Raw genomic sequence first — 18,781 nt, 5'->3', positions numbered from 1 at the left:
ACAGAGACACTTTATGAGGTTTACATCTTTTAATACTTTGTGTACAGGAAACACAGGCGACCAATAAAGCCAGTTGAACAAAAAATCTGTTTATTCTTCTTTCAACATGTTGAGGTGATGGGTCAAAAGAAATGATTGTGACATATGGTGTCTCTGACTGCGCTTCCATCTTGTATGTCCGTGGGAGGGTCAGGATGTTCATGGTTTGGATCACTGCTGATGTTTGGTTCAGAAGGACAGTGTTCTCCTCTAATTGTGGCAATGTTGTGAAGAATCACACATGCCACAATAATGTCACATGCCCTTTCTGGGGTGACCCTGAGTCTTTGCAGGCACTGGAACCGGGCCTTAAGCATTCCGATAGTCATTTCAATTCTGGCTCTTGTCCTGCAATTAGCCAGATTATATCGCTGCTGTGGGCCCGGTTCAGGGTCAGGGTAAGGGGTAAGCAAATAGGGTAAACATGGATACCCCCTATCACCAAGCAAGTAGCCAGTGAACTCTCCTAAGACAGAAGGGTACACTTCAGTTCAAATGTCCCTGAAGCAATTGGTCTTTATATATTTTAAAGTATTCTCAACTCACCATGTCCAAATTTTGTGCTCAGTGTACATTCACGGAATATTTGTGAGTCATGAACAGAGCCTGGCCACTTGGCTTCCACATTTGTGATAATGTTGGCAGCATCACATATGATCTTCACAGTGCAGAGAACACAAATTAGCATCCATTACTATAATGAAATAATTTGTTAGTTTGACATGCTACAGGGAACTATGTACCTGTACATTAATGCTGTGGAAAGACTTCCTGTTCACATAGTCTCCTTCATTTACTGAAGGAGCAATGATTGGAATGTGAGTGCCATCTGTACAGCCAATCACGCCTGGGAACCGTGAGAATAAATGTAAAATTTAAGTAGTAGTCCAAGTATCACCACATCATACATTAAGTTTTGGTCATCCTGATACCTGCAATTTTGTGGCATCCCTCTTTGATAAATCTTGTGGGTCTGTGACCGGGGAACACCACAGACGAGTACAGGAGACGTTTCAGTGCAACTGTAACATTCCTGACTGCCCGACAGAAACGTGCTCAGCGTCACCAATATTATACAGAAAGCTCCCGTTTGCAAGAAACCGAAGTGCAATACAAATAATATGTACAGAACTGAGAGCATGTCCGCGATGTGTCACATGCGTAATATATGGCCTGAGGATGTTATTCAAATGAATTATAGATTGTGCTGAGAAACGGTAACGTTCGCACAGAAAATCATCAGGAAATGATAAAATGTCCAAACGCGCTCTGATCACTCTCTCCCGGCGGAGAGCTCTGCGGAGAATTTGGGCTTCACGATCTACTGGCTCTTCAAGGACGGGGCAGCCATGTCCGACACTTCCTACTGTCAGGTTTCCGACAAAGGGGCGGAGACAGTCAGGGTTAGTTGTAGTAAACCTGCTAGGGGGCAGGTTAGCTTCACGGAGTGTGTCGTCATAGTGACTCACTCAGGCTGCAGCTGAACTCGCTTTGTGAAACCGAAAACCCAGAGTTTTCGTTAACTCAGGGTATACTTACTCAGTTTTTCCACTAAACCGGCTTCCTGAAACAGGGCTCTGGTGGGGAAAAAAATGTAAATATACACAACTTTGAGGGCGTTGGCTTTCTCAGCAGACAACAGAGAGCACAGCCTAAAGCAGGGTTAGGGAACTCCAGGCCTCGAGAGCCGGTGTCCTGCAGGTTTTAGATGTGTCCTTGATCAAACACAGCTGATTTAAATGGCTAAATTAGCTCCTAAACGTGTCTTGAAGTTCTCCAGAGGCCTGGTAATAAACTAATCGTTTGATTCAGGTGTGGTGACCCAGGGTGAGATCTAAAACCTGCAGGACACCGGCTCTCAAGGATTAACGTTCCCTACCCTGCCCTAAAGGGACTTCACTTCACACTTGGGTGTGTCATCAAAGGTGTGTCTGCTGACTCACCCAATAGCGACAGTTAGAGCCATCTGAGAAAAACCTGCCTTTTTGCATTAATAGAGGAGTGAAGGAACAAACAGGAGACAAAGCTCTGGAGTAGACGAGACACATTTGTCATCTATTAGTCTGTTAAACACTAACTGAACTCTCCACACTTGGATGCAGGACAAAATCCGTCTTATTTTTTTCATCTAAAGATGTGGAAATTTTTAATATTCACCATCTGCCTAACCCAGGTAACTCCTTCTAGTTGGGTTTTATGGCACTCCTGCATCACTAATATGTGTTTCATTTCTGTTACTTCAGTCATTCCTCATTGCCATAGCCAACATTTTAATGCCCAGAAGCATTAAAACATTTAAACGTGACAAGTCAGTTTGAAACTCACTTTCACCTCCAGATCCTGTCCTGTGTGGAGTCGTGCTTTCTGCTGAGATCTCTCTACGTTATTTTACCTGAAACAATTCCACCTGGATACCAAGTAGCAAAAGGTGCCGCTCTGCTTAATTTTTTATTCCTTCAGTGTGAAAACGTGTTGTAAGCCGAATGTTTTGTGTTTTATGGCTCTTTTTATCTTTCACTTTCTTGCTTTTCAGTTGAAACCGTCGGCTGTGATGCAAAATCAGTGCAGTTAACTGTGAAGGACCCGAGTTTCACAATAAAAAGTAACGGAGCAGTCGTAGCTTTAACGTCTGTCTCAGTGGGAGAAGGAGGACGGACATTTTCTGTGTCTGCTCGGGACAAGACTGGACGAGAAAGGAAGATGGAAGTTCACCTTGTCCGCAGTACAATGCCGAAAAGACATGTAAGGCAGCTGCATATTGTGAGTCTTGACCTTCAGTCATGTCCTCAGCAGCTTTGAAAGTGTTGTATGCTTCCTCCTATTATCCAGGCTTGGGAGTAATAACAGGTAATAATAACAAACTACCTGTGTCTTCCAAATGGGAACAGAAGAGGATGGGCAGCATTTAGGGGACGTGGCTCTGTAGCTGACTCAGAGGTCACTGTCTGAATGCTTGGCTTGTTACTGGGGTAACAATGTAAAAAAATAACAATCAAGTGGTGCACGTGTGTATCTGCTATTGTTCTTTGTTGCTTTATTTTGTTGTTGTTGATGTTGTTGTGGTTTTTTTTTTTTGGGGGGGGGGGGGGGGGGGGTTTAAGTAAAAGTGGTTTGCACTAAAAACTATGTAGATGCAATATTTTGGAGCTTTGTACCTCTGTAATCAATGTCTAAAAAATTATATCTTTATTTTTGGAGGGTAAATTTTAATTAAAACAAATACATAATGAAACAAAATAACAATTACCTAATATTTCAAAATATGTAATGTAAAATTACACCTTCATAATAATCTATTTTAGGCAGTGTTGATTTACTTCTGCAGAATTTCCTAATGGCACAGAAATTGTGTGTAACAATGTTTTACTTCAACTCGCAGACTGTGAGACGGGTGCAGTTTGAGCTCACTGTAAGTCAGGTTGTTGAAACATTTCCAACAGTAGTCGTGTTACAATCTGCACGAGGGCAGAACTGGAGCACTAACGTGTTACTGCCTGAAACTAGATACAACTGGCTGCACAGGAAAAACCCATTCAAAAGACAGTGTATACCCTATATGTATTTTGCATTGTTAAGTTGTTATTTGACATTAACATTAAGGAGTTGTGTTTAATTTTTCTGTTACTGTTGCAGTGGTTTTTTAACATTTAAAGGAACGTGGTTATAAAACAGCATAATCAGCAAACATACAATAAGCATACATGCACCCATACAACTTGTACTTACAGTCTTTACTGTTTATTTGTTTAAGTTTTTGTCCAATATCTGTTAATTTGTAATTAAAAAAAAGAAAACAAATGTCCTTGTGATTTTTCTGGTTGTACTGTATATAAAGGTCAGATCCAAAATGGTTGTTTATTGTGCTCAGGTTTTGTGTGCACTCTAGTGTTTCACAGGGTGGAGCCCACATACACATAATACACTATGTGCAGTGTTCCAACATCTCAACTCCTTGGCTTATAATTACTTCAGTCCTCTGCAGATCTAATTGGTGCACTGATGTTATTACTGACAAACAGCCCTGACCCACTGAGGTATAGACTCCACTGGACTTCTGAAGGTGTGCTGAGATCTGAGGAATTTAAAGGCCAAGTCAACATCTCAAATTTGTTATCCTCCTCACACAAACTGCAATGCACCATGTATTCTGACACCTTTCTTTCAGAACCAGCATCACCAGCATCTTTTTGGCAGTTTGACACACAATCACTTTTCTGTTTGATAGAACCACACAGACCAACTTTAACTCACTGCGTGCATTAGTCGCTGTTTCACCACTGTTCCTTCCTTGGACCATTGTTGATGCCGACTACTGCAGATGGGAACAGTCATGACACCCACATGACTCAGTCATCTAGCCATGACAGTTTGTCCCTAGATCTACACCGCGTTCCAAATTATTATGCAAATTGTATTTTTCTCTGATTTCCCTAAATATTTGTTGCAAATTACAGTCAGCATAATTGTCGAGTCATTGAGTATTAGAGTATAATTCAAATATTACTGAACAAACCTCCCAATGAAAACAGTATGTTTAAAAAAATAAAAATAAAAAACTTAAAATCCACTGTTCCAAATTTTTACTCACAACAAAGAAACATTTCATTCTTGCATCAATGGAACTTGGATGTTTTTGGACAGTTTCTGCTTAAATGTGTTTGCAGGATGTCAGAATAGCCTCCCAGAGCTGCTGTTTGGATGTGAACTGCCTCCCACATAGATCTTTTGCTTGAGGTTGCTCCAAAGGTTCTTAATAGGATTGAAGTAAGAGGAGGATGGGGGTCATACCATGAGTTTCTCTCCTTTAATAACAATAGCTGCCAGTGATGCAGAGGTATTCCTTGCAACATGAGATGGTGCATTGTGATTTTGTTGCAGAAAGTATGGTTCCCATGATTCCAGACTAAAACATGACTCCACCACCTCCTTGCTGATGTCACAGCCTTATTGGGACATGGTGGCCGTCCACCAACCATCCACCACTTCATCTACCTGGATAATCCAGGGTTGCACGGCACTCATCAGTTAACAAGACTGTTTGAAAATTAGTCTTCATGTAGTTCTGGGCCCACTGCAGCCATTCTGCTTGTGAGCATTGGTTAGAGGTGGCCGAATAGAAGTTTTATGCATAACTGCAAGTCTCTGGAGGATCCTACACCTTGAAGTTCGCAGGGCTCCAGAGGCACAGCAGCTTCAAATATCTAACCATAGTGAACCAATTATCACAGGTGTCCGAGATTGATTTTAGTGATCTAAAGAGCCCTGAGACTCAATGCCATCCATGACTTTAATTGAAAAACAACATATTTAATCTTTATGACACTAAAATACAATTTGCATATTAATTTGTAATGCAGTGTAATTATTGCACTTACTCAGGTTCTAACATTGAAAGGGTGAAGCACACATACACATTAAGACCTGGAGAGTGTGGAGGAAATTTGAGTACAGTGAACTTGAGTACAGTGTCTTGAACTCACGTTCAATGAAGGTCACAGCAGAAATCATCATCAGAGACTCATTAGACCAGGACATGTGTTTCCCATCTTCTGTTCTTAGCTTACAGGAGTAAAACTCGTGTGGTCTTCTGGTTATTTGAGTCCCTTTTGCATTCTGGCAATTCTCCTCTGTGGTCTAGCATTTTCACGCTAACTGGATATTTTCTTCTTTCCGGACCATTCATTTTAGACGATAATGGGTGGGAAAAAAGTGAAGACATTATACATTATTTACATGTAAGATGAAAAGTTAGGATCTTTGCAGCTTGTCTGTCTAAATTAGTACGAGTACAATGAGGCTCATGAAAGAGGTGCAGATTAAAGAATTGTTCAGGTCCTAGTGACCAATAAAAATAAAGTTCTGAATCTCTCCGTACTCATATAATAGCAGCCGTTTGTTAGACTTGGTCAGACCTTTGACATCGACTTAACCAAAGCATGTATCTAACAGAGTTTGTAGTTTTTACAGGCATGAACAGAAAGACGTTGCAGAACAGAAATGAAAGAAGAAATGACCTGCTGACATTAAGTAGATAAACCTGTTAATAATCTCCGAAATTCCACTTTTCTAGATTTTGCTGCAATTTCACAACATGAATCATTGATGAGCTACAGAAGTGCATCAAACAGAAGTGTCAACGCCAACTCATTTCTTTGTTTGTGTGGACAGAGAGTCGTGATGAGGATCAGAGGAAGTGTAGCTGAGATATAATGACATGAATCAGTTGTAATGAACTTCCTCAAAACTATATTTTATTTATTTATTTATGTATTCATTATTTTCTGTTGTTGTCCTGCTGGGAGACTTCAATGCTCAAGTGGGTAACGACAGCGAGACCTGGAGGGGTGTGATTGGGAGGAACAGCCTCCCTGATCTGAACCCGAGCGTGTTTTGTTATTGGACTTCTGTGCTAATCACAGTTTGGCCATAACGAACACCCTGTTCAAACATAAGAGTGTCCATAAGTGCACGTGGCACCAGGATGCTCTAGGCCGTAGGTCGATGATCGATTTTGTAATCGTATCACCAGACCTGCGACCATATGTTCTGGACACTCGGGTAAAGAGAGGGGCTGAGCTGTCAACTGATCACCACCTGGTGGTGAGTTGGATCAGGTGGCGGGGGAGGACGCTGGACAGACCTGGAACACCTAAACGCGTAGTGAGGGTGTGCTGGGAACGTCTAGCAAAAACTCGGGTGTGGGAGGAGTTCGGAGAGGCCATGGAAAAAGACTTTCGGACTGCCTCGAAGAGATTCTGGCAAACCGTCAGGTGTCTCAGGAGGGGAAAGCGGTGCTCTGCCTGCACTGTGTATAGTGCTGGCGGAGCGCTGCTGACGTCGACTGAGAAAATTGTCAGGCGGTGGAAGGAATACTTCGAGGACCTCCTTAATCCCACTGACACGTCTTCCGAGGAGGAAGCAGAGTCTGGGGATGAGGGGAATGACCCGCCAATTTCCGGGGGCGAGGTCACTGAGGCAGTTAAACAACTCCTTGGTGGCAGAGCCCCTGGTGTTGATGAGGTCCGCCCCGAGTTCCTGAAGGCTCTGGACATTGTAGGGCTGTCCTGGTTGACACGCCTCTGCAATGTTGCGTGGAGATCAGGGGCAGTCCCCATCTTTAAGAAGGGGGACCGGAGGGTGTGTTCCAACTACGGGGGATAACACTCCTCAGCCTCCCTGGGAAAGTCTATGCCAGGGTGCTGGAAAGGAGAGTTCGTCCGCTAGTCGAACCTCGGATACAGGAGGAACAATGCGGTTTTCGTCCTGGTCGTGTAATACTGGACCAGCTCTTTATCCTCTCGAGGAGGGTGCATGGGAGTTTGCCTAACCAGTCTACATGTGTTTTGTGGACTTGGAGAAGGCATTCGACCGTGTCCCTCGGGTGTCCTGTGGGAGGTGTTGCGGGAGTATGGGGTGTCTGGCCCATTGCTACGGGCCATTCGATCCCTATACAACCGTTGCAAGAGCTTCACATTGCCGGCAATAAGTCGGACTCGTTCCCGGTGGGTGATGGGCTCCGCCAGGGCTGCCCTTTGTCTCCGGTTCTGTTCATAATTTTTATGGACAGGATTTCTAGGCGCAGCCAAGGCTTTCGCTTTGGTGGCCTCAGAATCTCATCTCTGATTTTTGTGGATGATGTGGTTCTGTTGGCTTCATCCGGTGAGGGCCTCCAGCTCGCACTGGAACGGTTCGCAGCCGAGTGTGAAGCAGCGGGAATGAGGATCAGCACCTCCAAATCTGAGGCCATGGTTCTCAGCCGGAAAAGAGTGGAGTGCCCACTCCGGGTCGGGGATGAGTTCCTGCCCCAAGTGGAGGAGTTCAAGTATCTCGGGGTCTTGTTCGCAAGTGATGGGAGAAGGGAGCCGGAGATCAACAGACGGATTGGGGCTGCAACTGCAGTAATGCGGACGCTGCACCGGTCCGTCGTGGTGAAGAGGGAGCTGAGTGTAAAAGCGAAGCTCTCAATTTACCGGTCGATCTACGTCCCAACCGTCACCTATGGCCACGAGCTGTGGGTAGTGACCGAAAGAACGAGATCGCGGATACAAGCGGCAGAAATGAGCTTCCTCCGAAGGGTGGCTGGCCTCTCCCTTAGAGATAGGGTGAGAAGTTCGGCCATCCGGGAGGGGCTCAGAGTAGAGCAGCTGCTGCTCCACATTGAAAGGAGCCAGCTGAGGTGGTTCGGGCATCTGACCAGGATGCCCCCTGGGCGCCTCCTGGGTGAGGTGTTCCAGGCATGTCCCACTGGGAGGAGGCCAGGACACGCTGGAGAGATTATATCTCTCGGCTGGCCTGGGAACGCCTTGGTGTTCCCCCGGATAAGCTGGAGGAGGTGGCTGGGGAGAGGGAGGTCTGGGCCTCTTTGCTTAGGCTGCTGCCCCCGCGACCCGGCCTCGGATTTAGCGGATGAAGATGGATGAATGGATGGATATTTTCTATTGAATCTTTTGTAAAGCAAATGCCCTGGGGTGCACTGACAGAGGCGAGGCTGCCGGACACTGGCGCCACCAGGCCCTCTGACCTTGTAAACCTTCCGATTACATGACAAACTGCCAACTCTTGAGCCATGATCGCCCCCACCCATGTTTCATTGGGCTAAACAGGAAGAGAGGCCTAAACTTGTGTGTGTCCACTGATTTGGGGTATATTGTGATTTTTATCCGCTACGGTTGCAAATTATACTTTCAGGCATTTTGGAAACATTTATTTTTCCATGAATATGTGTTTTGTAACTGATTTATCTTACTGGGTATTTAAATATTGCCAGTTTTGCAAACAACCGACACAATACTTTATCAGTCCAATGATTTATTTTAGGCTGACAACATTATAAGCTTCAAAACAAATCTAAAGAGTCGGAATCATTGGACTATAGAGATAAAAAAAAAAAAAACCATTCAGTTAGTTTATTTCCTATTACAGGATTTTACAAACATGCAAGTGTAGTGAAAGTTAAAACATCAGAGTCTGGCAACAGCTTGCTGCTTTTACACTGTGACTGTCACAACTGAATCCATGACACAGACAAGTTCTGGTAGGTGAAGCCTCACGCCTGCATTCTTTTTAATGACACTTATTAATGGCAGTAAAACATTCACCAAGGTTGTTTGGCTCAAACACACACATATGTGTGCTTGAGTCTGGGGTGGTTTTGGCTCAGGTGGTAGAGCAGATCAGCTACTGATTGGAAGGTTGGTGGTTTGATCCTTGGCTTCCCCGGTCTGCATGCCCCATATCCTTGGGCAAGATACGAACCCCAAGTTGCATCTCCGATGAGTTCATCGGAGTGTGAGTGGGGTGAATGAGGAATGTTGTATACAGTGTTTTGAGTACTCTGGGAGAGTAGAAAAGTGCTATATAAGAATCAGTCCATCTACCATTCACTATGTCCTGACAACCCTAATAGATGAATGTTGGTTGTCAGGAAATATTGTTGTCCATGGTCTCAGCCCCACTTTACAACTGTGATATTGTTAACTGGAGCTGCTTATGCTGGAGGGTGGGGCCTGGGTGCAGTACAAGCATTAAAAAATAAAAAAGAATTAAATAAAAAAGAAGCTATCTTTCCAGCAGCTGGTGTGTACTGACCTCAGGACACTTACATTTCATTTCATGGTTCTCTTTGTTGTGTAGTGGGAGCTCAGTTGGATGTGTAGCAGTTCTCTGGGGCCTGGGGTCCCATCGTAGTCTCGCACTGGGGCCATCAACATCTGCCAGGTGTAACTTTTTAGATTGATGTATAACAGTGGACAAATTCCAGCAATAAAGCTGCCGCTACTAACCATGTGGATATTTAAAATCAAATAACTTATTGTTGTTAAATAGTAATGAGATATAATATCCAAAAAGTTGGGTAATTGCTCTTTTGCTGAGTTCAATATAGCCTGTCTTCTTTCAGTCCTATTTGTTTTTGTTTGTTTGTTTTTTTACTTACTTCGACAGCTGACAGATAAGAGTCTTCACTCCACATTGGCCACTTTTGGTAGCTAAAACAACGGAAGCGGCACATAAGGACGCTGTCAACAACTTTATTTAGCTGCGTATATACGAATGTAAACCGCATTATTGGCTGGAGCAGCCAGCCAGTCACCGGTCATTTACTGACTCATACTACATAACAGCACAGAAAGAATTGTTACGTATTCATTTTAATTTCAATGCAGGTTAGATTTTTTTGGTGTGCAGCGCAGATTTTCTGTTCGCAGAGACCAGCACTGCGCAATTGCGCACACTTAGAGGTTAGAGGGGACATTGTTGCAGTTATGCTCATAGTGTCTTTTACAATACACATGGACTCTGACTTAAAAATTAGTGCCTAAAATAAAAACAGGGACTCTGGTCATCATTTCATTGATCATTTTGTGTATTATGATTATGTTCTGGAACTTAAATGTGCATGTTTTTCACAGCACATGGTGAGTGTTTTAATGTTCTGTAATCCATTCTTTCACTGTTTAAGTTTACACTGAACACACAGAAATGGAAATATTAAAAAATGGAAAATAATATGATGCCTTTGATCCATTTAACGTTTTCCCTGGCACAATGGAGGTGGTCTTGAAGCATGCTGGTAATACTGCCTGGGCAAGCAAGAGGTTAAAGATGTCTGTATAGACCCCCTGCTCAGCAAGTGCTCGAAGCACACATTCAGGAATGTCGTCAGGGCCAGCACCTTTGCGAGTGTTGATTCTGCTCAGTGCATTATGGACATCTGTGATGGTAAGAGTGAGTTTTTTCACAGTTTTTTGGGGGTAGTGTTTTCAGGAAGTCAGTGGTGGTCAACCTGCCTGAAGCCTTTCAGCCATGACAGCACATCAGTGGTTAAAGCAGAGAGATGCAATCAGTCAAACAGCATTCGTACCACCTCCAGCTCACTTCCTCTCAGCTGAACTGTGGTCAGCTACAGGAAGATGCAAGTTGTTTCCACGAATCAACAACATGATCAACACAACCAATGTCTAAGATAAAAATTAAATAAATCATTGATGATGATCATTATTGAGATAAGAATAGTTTGCCCTGTAATGACAAAGACATAATCCTGTCAGTAAAGGCACCATGTGGGCGATCTATAAATATCTTTTTTTTTTGTTATTTACATGTTTTTGGTGGGGATTTGTGTGTGTGTGGTTTCCTGACTGACTTCAGCCACTCACAATGTTTGTTTGTTTGTTTTTTAAAGTCAGTGAAGGGATCTGCTCCCCTTTATGTCAACTAAATTTGTTGGGGCCCATGTCTACAGTCACTTAACAGTCAGTTTGACCATTTTAAAGCTTTTTTTCTCTTGTATTTGTTGCAGTCAGACAAAGAAACTTTGCTTCCGCTAAAAACCACAACACTTACATCCTGTCACAGAGCAGAGGATTACGGTTTGACTTTAACTGACCGTGAACTGGTTAAAGTGTTGACCTGATATCACAGAGAGTAGGATGAAGAACACATCTCTGCTGTGGCTGCTCAGTAAGTACACTGAAATGATTATCTATGAATATCTGTCATTTCTTCAGGAACATGCATTCAGGTTGGATTAGAATAGGACGGCAGTAGATGAGTTTTTATCAAGGACACCAAAAAAAGGAAGAGGGTCATCAGGGAATCAGAATATTTCATAATAAATTAATACAGTGCAGAAAATTGACATGGATACACTGATTTACAGTTTTGTGTACATCCGTCATACAGATGCATGACATTTAGTGTAGCTTAATGTGGTTTTTGTTCAACAGCAATTTTAAAAAAATTCTAAAAGAAGCTACTTTCATAAATATCAGAAGGTATAAAGGTACAAAGATTTCTCTATCCAAAAAGTAAAATTCCTCTGTTTGAATTTCTCAGTTTTTTGTGTATTTGTATCTTGGTTCTGTATTTTGCACTGTTGACATTTAGCTTGTTATTATTTCTTATGGTTCATTGGTCTTTATATCAGTTTACCTGATACTAGTTCCTTTTGCTGTTATTTCAGTTCTTCTGTCCTGATGCTCATTTATTCTGTGTATCGTGGGTTTGTGGCTTTATTTTTGGTTTTAAGATAGATGTTATGTTTGTGCTCCATAGTCTTTGTTCATGATTTTAGTTTTGCTTTTCTGATGCTTCTTAATTTCTTGTTATGCTTCTAGTTCCTTGACATTTTATGACGAGCCTTTTGTGTTCTTATTCTGTTCATTCAGTCTTGCCTCCATGTTTGTCTTCTCTCTCTATGTTAAATTCACATATGTGAGCTTATCTAGAGAGTATTTTAAATTCAGGGAATTTAAAATAGAAAGTAGCTCGTCCACAGAAGGACTGGTAGCTCCCCTTACGATAAGGGTTCAGATCGCGCGAACAGGTGTGAATGTGAATGTGTGTGTTTAGTTAGTTTGTTTGTTTGCTTGTTTTAATCAATTTTAAATCATGCTTTTTATTTGTTTTTGTTTCTAATGTCTCTGTAAAGCACTTTGAATCACCTTGTTGTTGAATTGTGCTATACAAATAAATTTGCCTTGCCTTGCCTTATCATCTGTTACTTGCTGTTGTATTTTATTTCATTTTGGTTGACTTTTGTCTCTTAAGTCTCTAGTTAATTCACCCTGTTCTTGTTATTCCTGATTTATTCCCACCTTTATACTCTCCCCTTGTCTGTCATCGTGCCTGCAATGCAGTGTGCTCCTGTTTTTTGTGTCTTTCCCTAGATTCCTAGTTTTGTACTCCTGGCTCCAGCACTGCCTTGTTTTGTTTTTTGTATTTTGAACAATTTCAGCATTAAAGCTGTTTTGAGTTTGTTTCCCTTGTTGTGAGTCCAGCATATGTGTCCAACCAACTGTTTTAATGAAAAATCGACTTAATATATACTGCTCGGTAAGTTTATCTATAATAATATAACAACATATGGTACTTAAATCTTTAAAATATCTGGTGTGCAGTACAATGTTTTAATCCAAGATACAGCTGAGCTGAAGTTGAAAGGTGCAAAACAAAGAAATGCTTAAACATAGTATAAAGTATGTAGAATTTCCATTAACTACTCGAGTAAATGTACTGCTTTACACCGTGTCCCTGCTGATATTAACAGATTATCAGCACTATAGTCCAGCACACATGCCTCTGTGTAGGACACGAAAGAGAAAACTGTTTCATCCTTTCTACGCTTATCAGTATCAACTCAGACTGTGTTCTTCACAGTCTGGTGGATTTGTTTTTACTCCTGTTTAGTTAAATGTCAAACTCAAATTAAACTAAGTGTCACTTCTCTTTAGTTCTGATCTCACTGCTGAGCTGCACAACAAACCAAGGTCAGTAACCTTCTTCTGTCACAGTTTAAACCTGACATGAACTGAACCTCACTAAGTGCCTCGTCCTTTTTTGAGCTTTCTTGTAGCATGACATGACAATCATGCAGAAACAGATCACTTCAGCCTGCTAAATACTTAACCCTCATAGGTATAAAGGAAGTAGAGTCACATCATTTATTTTATGTGATATAAATTACTAAATATTCTCTTCACAGCTCGTCTGACTGTGAGTCCCAGCAGTTCTCAGTTTTTTATTAGAGACTTTGTGTCTCTGAGCTGTGAGGAAGACGACAGCTCTGCTGGATGGACTCTGAGGAGAAACACAAGGAAAGGAAACATCACTCAGTGTGGAGATGGGTGGGGAGAAGCAGCTGGTTCTTCCTGTAACATCAGTTACATTTACACATCAGACAGTGGAGTTTACTGGTGTGAGTCCAGAGAGGGTCCCATCAGTAACATGGTTAACCTGACAGTCACTGGTAAGCTGAGTGTGTGGAGTTAGTGTTGATGAAGCTGTGTGTAAATGGATGAAATGCTGTAGTTTGTCTCTGTGTTGAGGTGGATCAGTGATCCTGCAGAGTCCTGTCCTCCCTGTGATGGAGGGAGATGACGTCACTCTGCTCTGTAAAACAAAGACCACTCCCTCCAACCTCCCAGCTGCTTTCTATAAAGATGGCTCCCTCATCAGGAAGCAGCCTACAGGTCACATGACCATCCAGCATGTTTCCAGGTCTGATGAAGGCCTCTACAAGTGTGACATCAGCGGTCATGGAGAGTCTCCATCCAGCTGGATCACTGTCACAGGTGAGGATTTTCACTCTGATTTCACCTCTTATTTTGTCCATATATTCACTGACCAGAACTCTCTGCAGGGAGACCTACAACCACAACCTTGCCCACCACCTCTACAAATATGTACCCTACCTCTGCTTTGCCCCCTTCCTCCACCACCCTCCCTCTAGTGATCAGGCTGGTCTGTCACCTGGTGGTGTTCTGTCCATACTTCATCTCCACTCTCGTCTTGGTGTCTTTATATCAACACAGAGCCAAAGGTAAGACTCTGAGTATCCTTGATTATTTATCAAACTCAATTGGTTTTGCCTCAAAAATATCTGATGACCTCATGTTACAGGAAATGACCCCACCGTCATCTTGGCAACAGCAGCCAATGCTGAGCAGAGAATGTCTGAGGACTATGATGATATTGCGGCGGTGACCTCTGAGCATCAGTTCTGAGCTTATGCTCCATCAAATTGTGGTTATTAGGTCACTGTGACTGAATTTTATGTGACATCACAATGCGAGTCTTTGTTTGTGTCAACTATGAATACATTTTGATTGTTCTGTCAGCTTTTTTTTACATGTCAGTATGACAGAGAGAGCTTGTTGACATCCTGATGTTGCTGTGGCACATTTTTATATTATAGGTTTTATGTTAGCACCAGGCAGGCTTGATCAACAACAACACAAGTACATGTCAGCAGTTAACATGACGCCCGTATCTTTATACTGTGGTAGTAAATGCACATAACCTGTGTTGTTTTCCACAGACTCATGTACATCACAGCCTGCAGACTCTCGTTTGACACTTCTCTGTGTAACTGAAACTTTGAATGTGTCTCTATTTTAGCCATTTGTGGTGTGTTTGCTCTCAGCTTTTTCTGTAGCACCACCACTTACACCTAACTTCCTCTTGACCTGAAGCACCTTCCAAAGCTGTGACCTAGACTCCCCTGGGACCCTAAAACATTTATATTTTAGTAAATCAAAATACAAAGCAGAAGTAGAAAACAGTGTTCTGTGGGAGAAAATGCCTTATTGATGTCATAGGTCTGACGTGAGTGATCTGATTGCTTTGATGGCACAGTAGGTTCATAATAACTCAGATAAGCACTTGTTACAATCAAAGTATGCAGGATAGCATCTATGACAACGTTTACACTACAACAATGTTATAAAATCATGGATCCTTCCTTTTATCAGCAGTTCAGGTTGATGATGGTCATGGTGTAGAGGTGTGGGCCATATTTTCTTGGCACACTTTGTACCCTAACTCTGGCAAAAATGTCAACCCCAGAGTTTTGCAGTCTGAGTATAAGATGAGTATAATTTTCTTTGAGATGGCGTCTATCATATTTTACACAAATTTGCATAGTTTCGTGACTTTGTGGTGGCTCACAGTCTGTTTTGCATGAGCTCAAAGTGTGGTCATAAATATTTTGTAAAAAAACTGAGTGTAAAACTCTGCCTAACGCACCCCTCCAACAGCCAAACCCATCTGTTCTCGGGCTGGATTGTTAAATTTCTGATTGACATGACATTGACCAATCAGCTGAAAGGAAGAAAAATCAAGTCAAAATTTGTACGTCTAAGTTGAAAGCCACACGCAGCCAGGAAACCTGAGCGCAGATGTTTTACATGCAGGTTTTTGCTTTGTATCTGTAACCAGACCTTAACCAAAAAATTTATAACTCATGTAAATATTTTTTACAAACACACAAATTCTCATCTGTAGAAGCAAATATTAAATTTTCACATGTTTTGGTTTATGAGGTTATAAAACTCAGTACACAAATACACATTTGATTTACAAGTACATACTATTTATGACTCCAATTTGAGCCCATAGTTTGTTTTCTGTGTAGTGCTGGCAGGAAGGCTGCTGCAGGTCAACCTGCATGAAGCGTTTCCTGTTTTCTGGCTAAAACAAAGACTTTAGAAATGTGTTTCTCCCACACTGATGGCAAGATCCTGTCACAGTTTTGGTCTTTGTCTCAGTGTCTCAGTTTTTCTAACAGCAAGTCTGTGGTTAAAGCAGACTGATTACTGATGCAGTCACTCATCAGTAATCAAACCACCTCCAGCTCACTTCCTCTGTGCTGAACCACAGTCAAGCAGAAAAAAAAATGTGTTAAAAATGTGCAACACAAGAAAATACTAAGACAAAACTTAATCAAAGTAACTAATAAGTACTGTTGAAATTCTCTTATATTAAAACAGAAAGGTTTGCTATCAAATAGTGAACATAAAGAACTGCCAATGAAGGCATCTTACAGGTACTGACATGTTTTCATGTATTTAATTTCGTGTGCGGTCTCCCAACTGACTTCAGCCACTCACCCACAATGTGTTTTGGTTTGTTTTTGTTGTCTGGCAATAATTTCTTCCTAATACCTAATGGCAGTCAGGTTATCTACCTTTTAGAGATCTGTTTGTCCCTCCACTGACTCACCACCAAATCTGTTACGTTGAGCATAAATTAGCTGTAATAAATCCTAAAGTTGGAAAACTTTACCTGCTTAACAAAATGCGATGGACCTTCAACAGACAAAGTCAAAAACATGGTGCATTGAAAAAGAGGTGTTTAGTCTACAAGTGTTTAATGTCTTCTTGCTGTAGAAATATATCTACTAACATTACTCCCACTTCTTTCTCTAACATTACTTTAAAAAAAAAACAAGGCAGGCACCTGATTAGTGGAAAAGAAGCAAGAAGCAATACTGAGCACATAGTTTCTTACAGGAGCCTATTCTCTGTTATTGAAAGAGTTATTGAAAAAAATATCCAATTAATTGTGAAAGGCAAAAATTACACAGAGGTCCAAATGATTATTTTTTAACCAACCTACAAATATCTTTATGTCTGCTGTGCATTTGGACAGTTTAACTCACTGGTGATATTGCCTACTTAGATAACGAGTGAAATCTGAGTCTGTATATTGAGGTGAAAAATGTACACGTCCATGTTGGCCCAGTATTCTTAGTTGTCGTGTGTTTTGTATTTTGTTCTTTATTCCTGCCTTGGTTCCTAGGTTGTTCTGTTAAGATGTTCCTTATTTGATTACTCCCTGTGTGTATCTGTGAGCCCTCGTTTCCCCTCCTTGTGTTTTATTCCATGTTTTCTCCAGCCCTTATGTCTGTGCTCTCCCCGTGCTCTCTCGCCTCCTGTCTGAACCTCTGTGTACTTCCTGTTTTACTTTGACAGTCTCTCGTCAGTATGCGTCATGTTGTGTTCACTCCTGCCCTGTCTCGTTACGATTATCTGTGTCAGCTGTGTTCCCCGTGTGCTCCCACTTCCCTCGTTAACCCTCTGAGTATTTATGTCCGCGTCTCCCTCAGTTCAGGGTTGTGTTCTCCGTCATGACTGTGTGCCCCGCCGTGTGTTTCCTCGTGAGTCCTCCTTTATGACTTCCCAGTTTAGTTTCATATTATTTTGTATCGCCTTAACTTCCCTCAGCAATAAAACTGTGTTTTGAGTTCATTCCTGCCTCCGTGAGCTTGCATTTGGGTCCTCATCCTCCCTGCACACAGCCTAATCATGACAAACTCTGTAAGTTCACAATGACCACATGTAGTTCATCTATTCCCAGGATACAGTGCTGCACCCCATGACTTAGTTTAATGCAACTTCAGTATCAATGAAACCCCAATGCATTCTTCATGTGGCAACAAACATTGTTTTTTTTTAAATAGCACCACTGTCAGGACTGTAAGTCAAGGTAAGAACTATTACTGAAGAGCACTTAAACAAATCTACTAGAACATCTGGCTGCTTGGAAAAAATTAGAAAGACACAAACATGAGCTTTAGACTGTTGTCTCCTGTTGTTCTCTTCAGGAAAATAGAGCAAATGATGGCAAACTGAATTCCAGGAATGAGTTGTCCCCCCACTGACTTATCTCTGAGTGACTGAATGCTGCCACTCAGGTCTTGACAAAGTGTACAAGCTTGGCATGACATAGTTCGTGTTGCACTTTGTTTTGGTACATAGCACTGAAGTCAAATGTTTCACCCAGGAAGAATGTACAGCAAAGAAATGCACAGTAGTGTTCAGTGTTCTTGATCCACCCCTCACTTGTCACTGCTTCATCTTTTCCTACCAAGAAGCCAGACATTCTTCTCTATGTTTTCAAGTAGTGTTGATAAGTAGTTCCACCGGGTTTCTGGAGGTCTTTCAAAGTGTTTCTTTGGATATCGGCAGATTTATTTTATTAATTTTCCGTATCATCCTTCTACTTGATTATATTCTTAATTTCTTTTTCTTCCTTTTCTGTTAAAGATTATATTATATATCCTCATGAGAACCAGCCTACACTTGTATTTATTAAATTTGTTTTTCAAGCCTGACACTTCTTTTCTCCTCCACTGGTGAATTTTTCTCAAAGTTCTTAAGGAAATCCTGCACACTATGCTGTGATAGTCTTCAGCTCTTTGGGAATCAACTTGTGCACCTTCCTGCCAAACTGTATGAAACATTCTTCTGAAAATAGCTGGATACATGGATGGGACTGGAACAAAGTGAAAAACCTGCTAATGTCCAAAGAAAAAACTGAAAAACCTTTAGAAAGCCTATAAATATCACTCAAGAGCACTTTAAAAGTTACAAAAATGCTGTTTTGGAAGATGACAATTATGAAGTGAGAGGAGGCTCAAGAGTTTTGCACAGCTCTGTATGACTGTATGTGTAGTTGTAGT

The 18,781-nt window shown here is 41.8% G+C and overlaps 1 protein-coding gene and 1 long non-coding RNA gene across 2 annotated transcripts; both read left to right on the top strand.

The window, feature by feature from the left end:
• Positions 1 to 2,048: 2,048 nt before the first annotated feature.
• Positions 2,049 to 3,123, top strand: LOC308393497. Its single transcript, XR_013970991.1, has 3 exons — positions 2,049 to 2,212; positions 2,377 to 2,467; positions 2,573 to 3,123. It is a non-coding gene; the product is annotated as an uncharacterized lncRNA (long non-coding RNA).
• Positions 3,124 to 11,404: 8,281 nt separating this feature from the next.
• LOC308403280 (low affinity immunoglobulin gamma Fc region receptor II-like) lies at positions 11,405 to 17,533 on the top strand. Its single transcript, XM_080892573.1, has 6 exons — positions 11,405 to 11,499; positions 13,272 to 13,307; positions 13,523 to 13,786; positions 13,866 to 14,111; positions 14,180 to 14,359; positions 14,440 to 17,533. The coding sequence occupies exons 1-6, from the start codon at positions 11,469 to 11,471 to the stop codon at positions 14,541 to 14,543; spliced, it is 861 nt and encodes a 286-aa protein (XP_080748699.1). The 5' UTR covers positions 11,405 to 11,468; the 3' UTR covers positions 14,544 to 17,533.
• Positions 17,534 to 18,781: the final 1,248 nt, after the last annotated feature.

The sequence above is a fragment of the Rhamphochromis sp. 'chilingali' genome (assembly GCF_963969265.1).
Source record: "Rhamphochromis sp. 'chilingali' genome assembly, chromosome: 1".
NCBI classification, from domain to species: Eukaryota; Metazoa; Chordata; class Actinopteri; order Cichliformes; family Cichlidae; genus Rhamphochromis; species Rhamphochromis sp. 'chilingali'.
This window is presented reverse-complemented; position numbering and strand designations above follow the sequence as displayed.

What these genes read in the sequence shown, in the direction of transcription:
- LOC308403280 (XM_080892573.1), top strand. Translation starts at nt 11,469, where the DNA reads ATGAAGAACACATCTCTGCTGTGGCTGCTCA. An exon ending in CAGCTGGATCACTGTCACAG is followed by an intron (nt 14,112 to 14,179) that starts GTGAGGATTTTC and finishes AACTCTCTGCAG; the next exon opens with GGAGACCTACAACCACAACC. An exon ending in ATATCAACACAGAGCCAAAG is followed by an intron (nt 14,360 to 14,439) that starts GTAAGACTCTGA and finishes CTCATGTTACAG; the next exon opens with GAAATGACCCCACCGTCATC.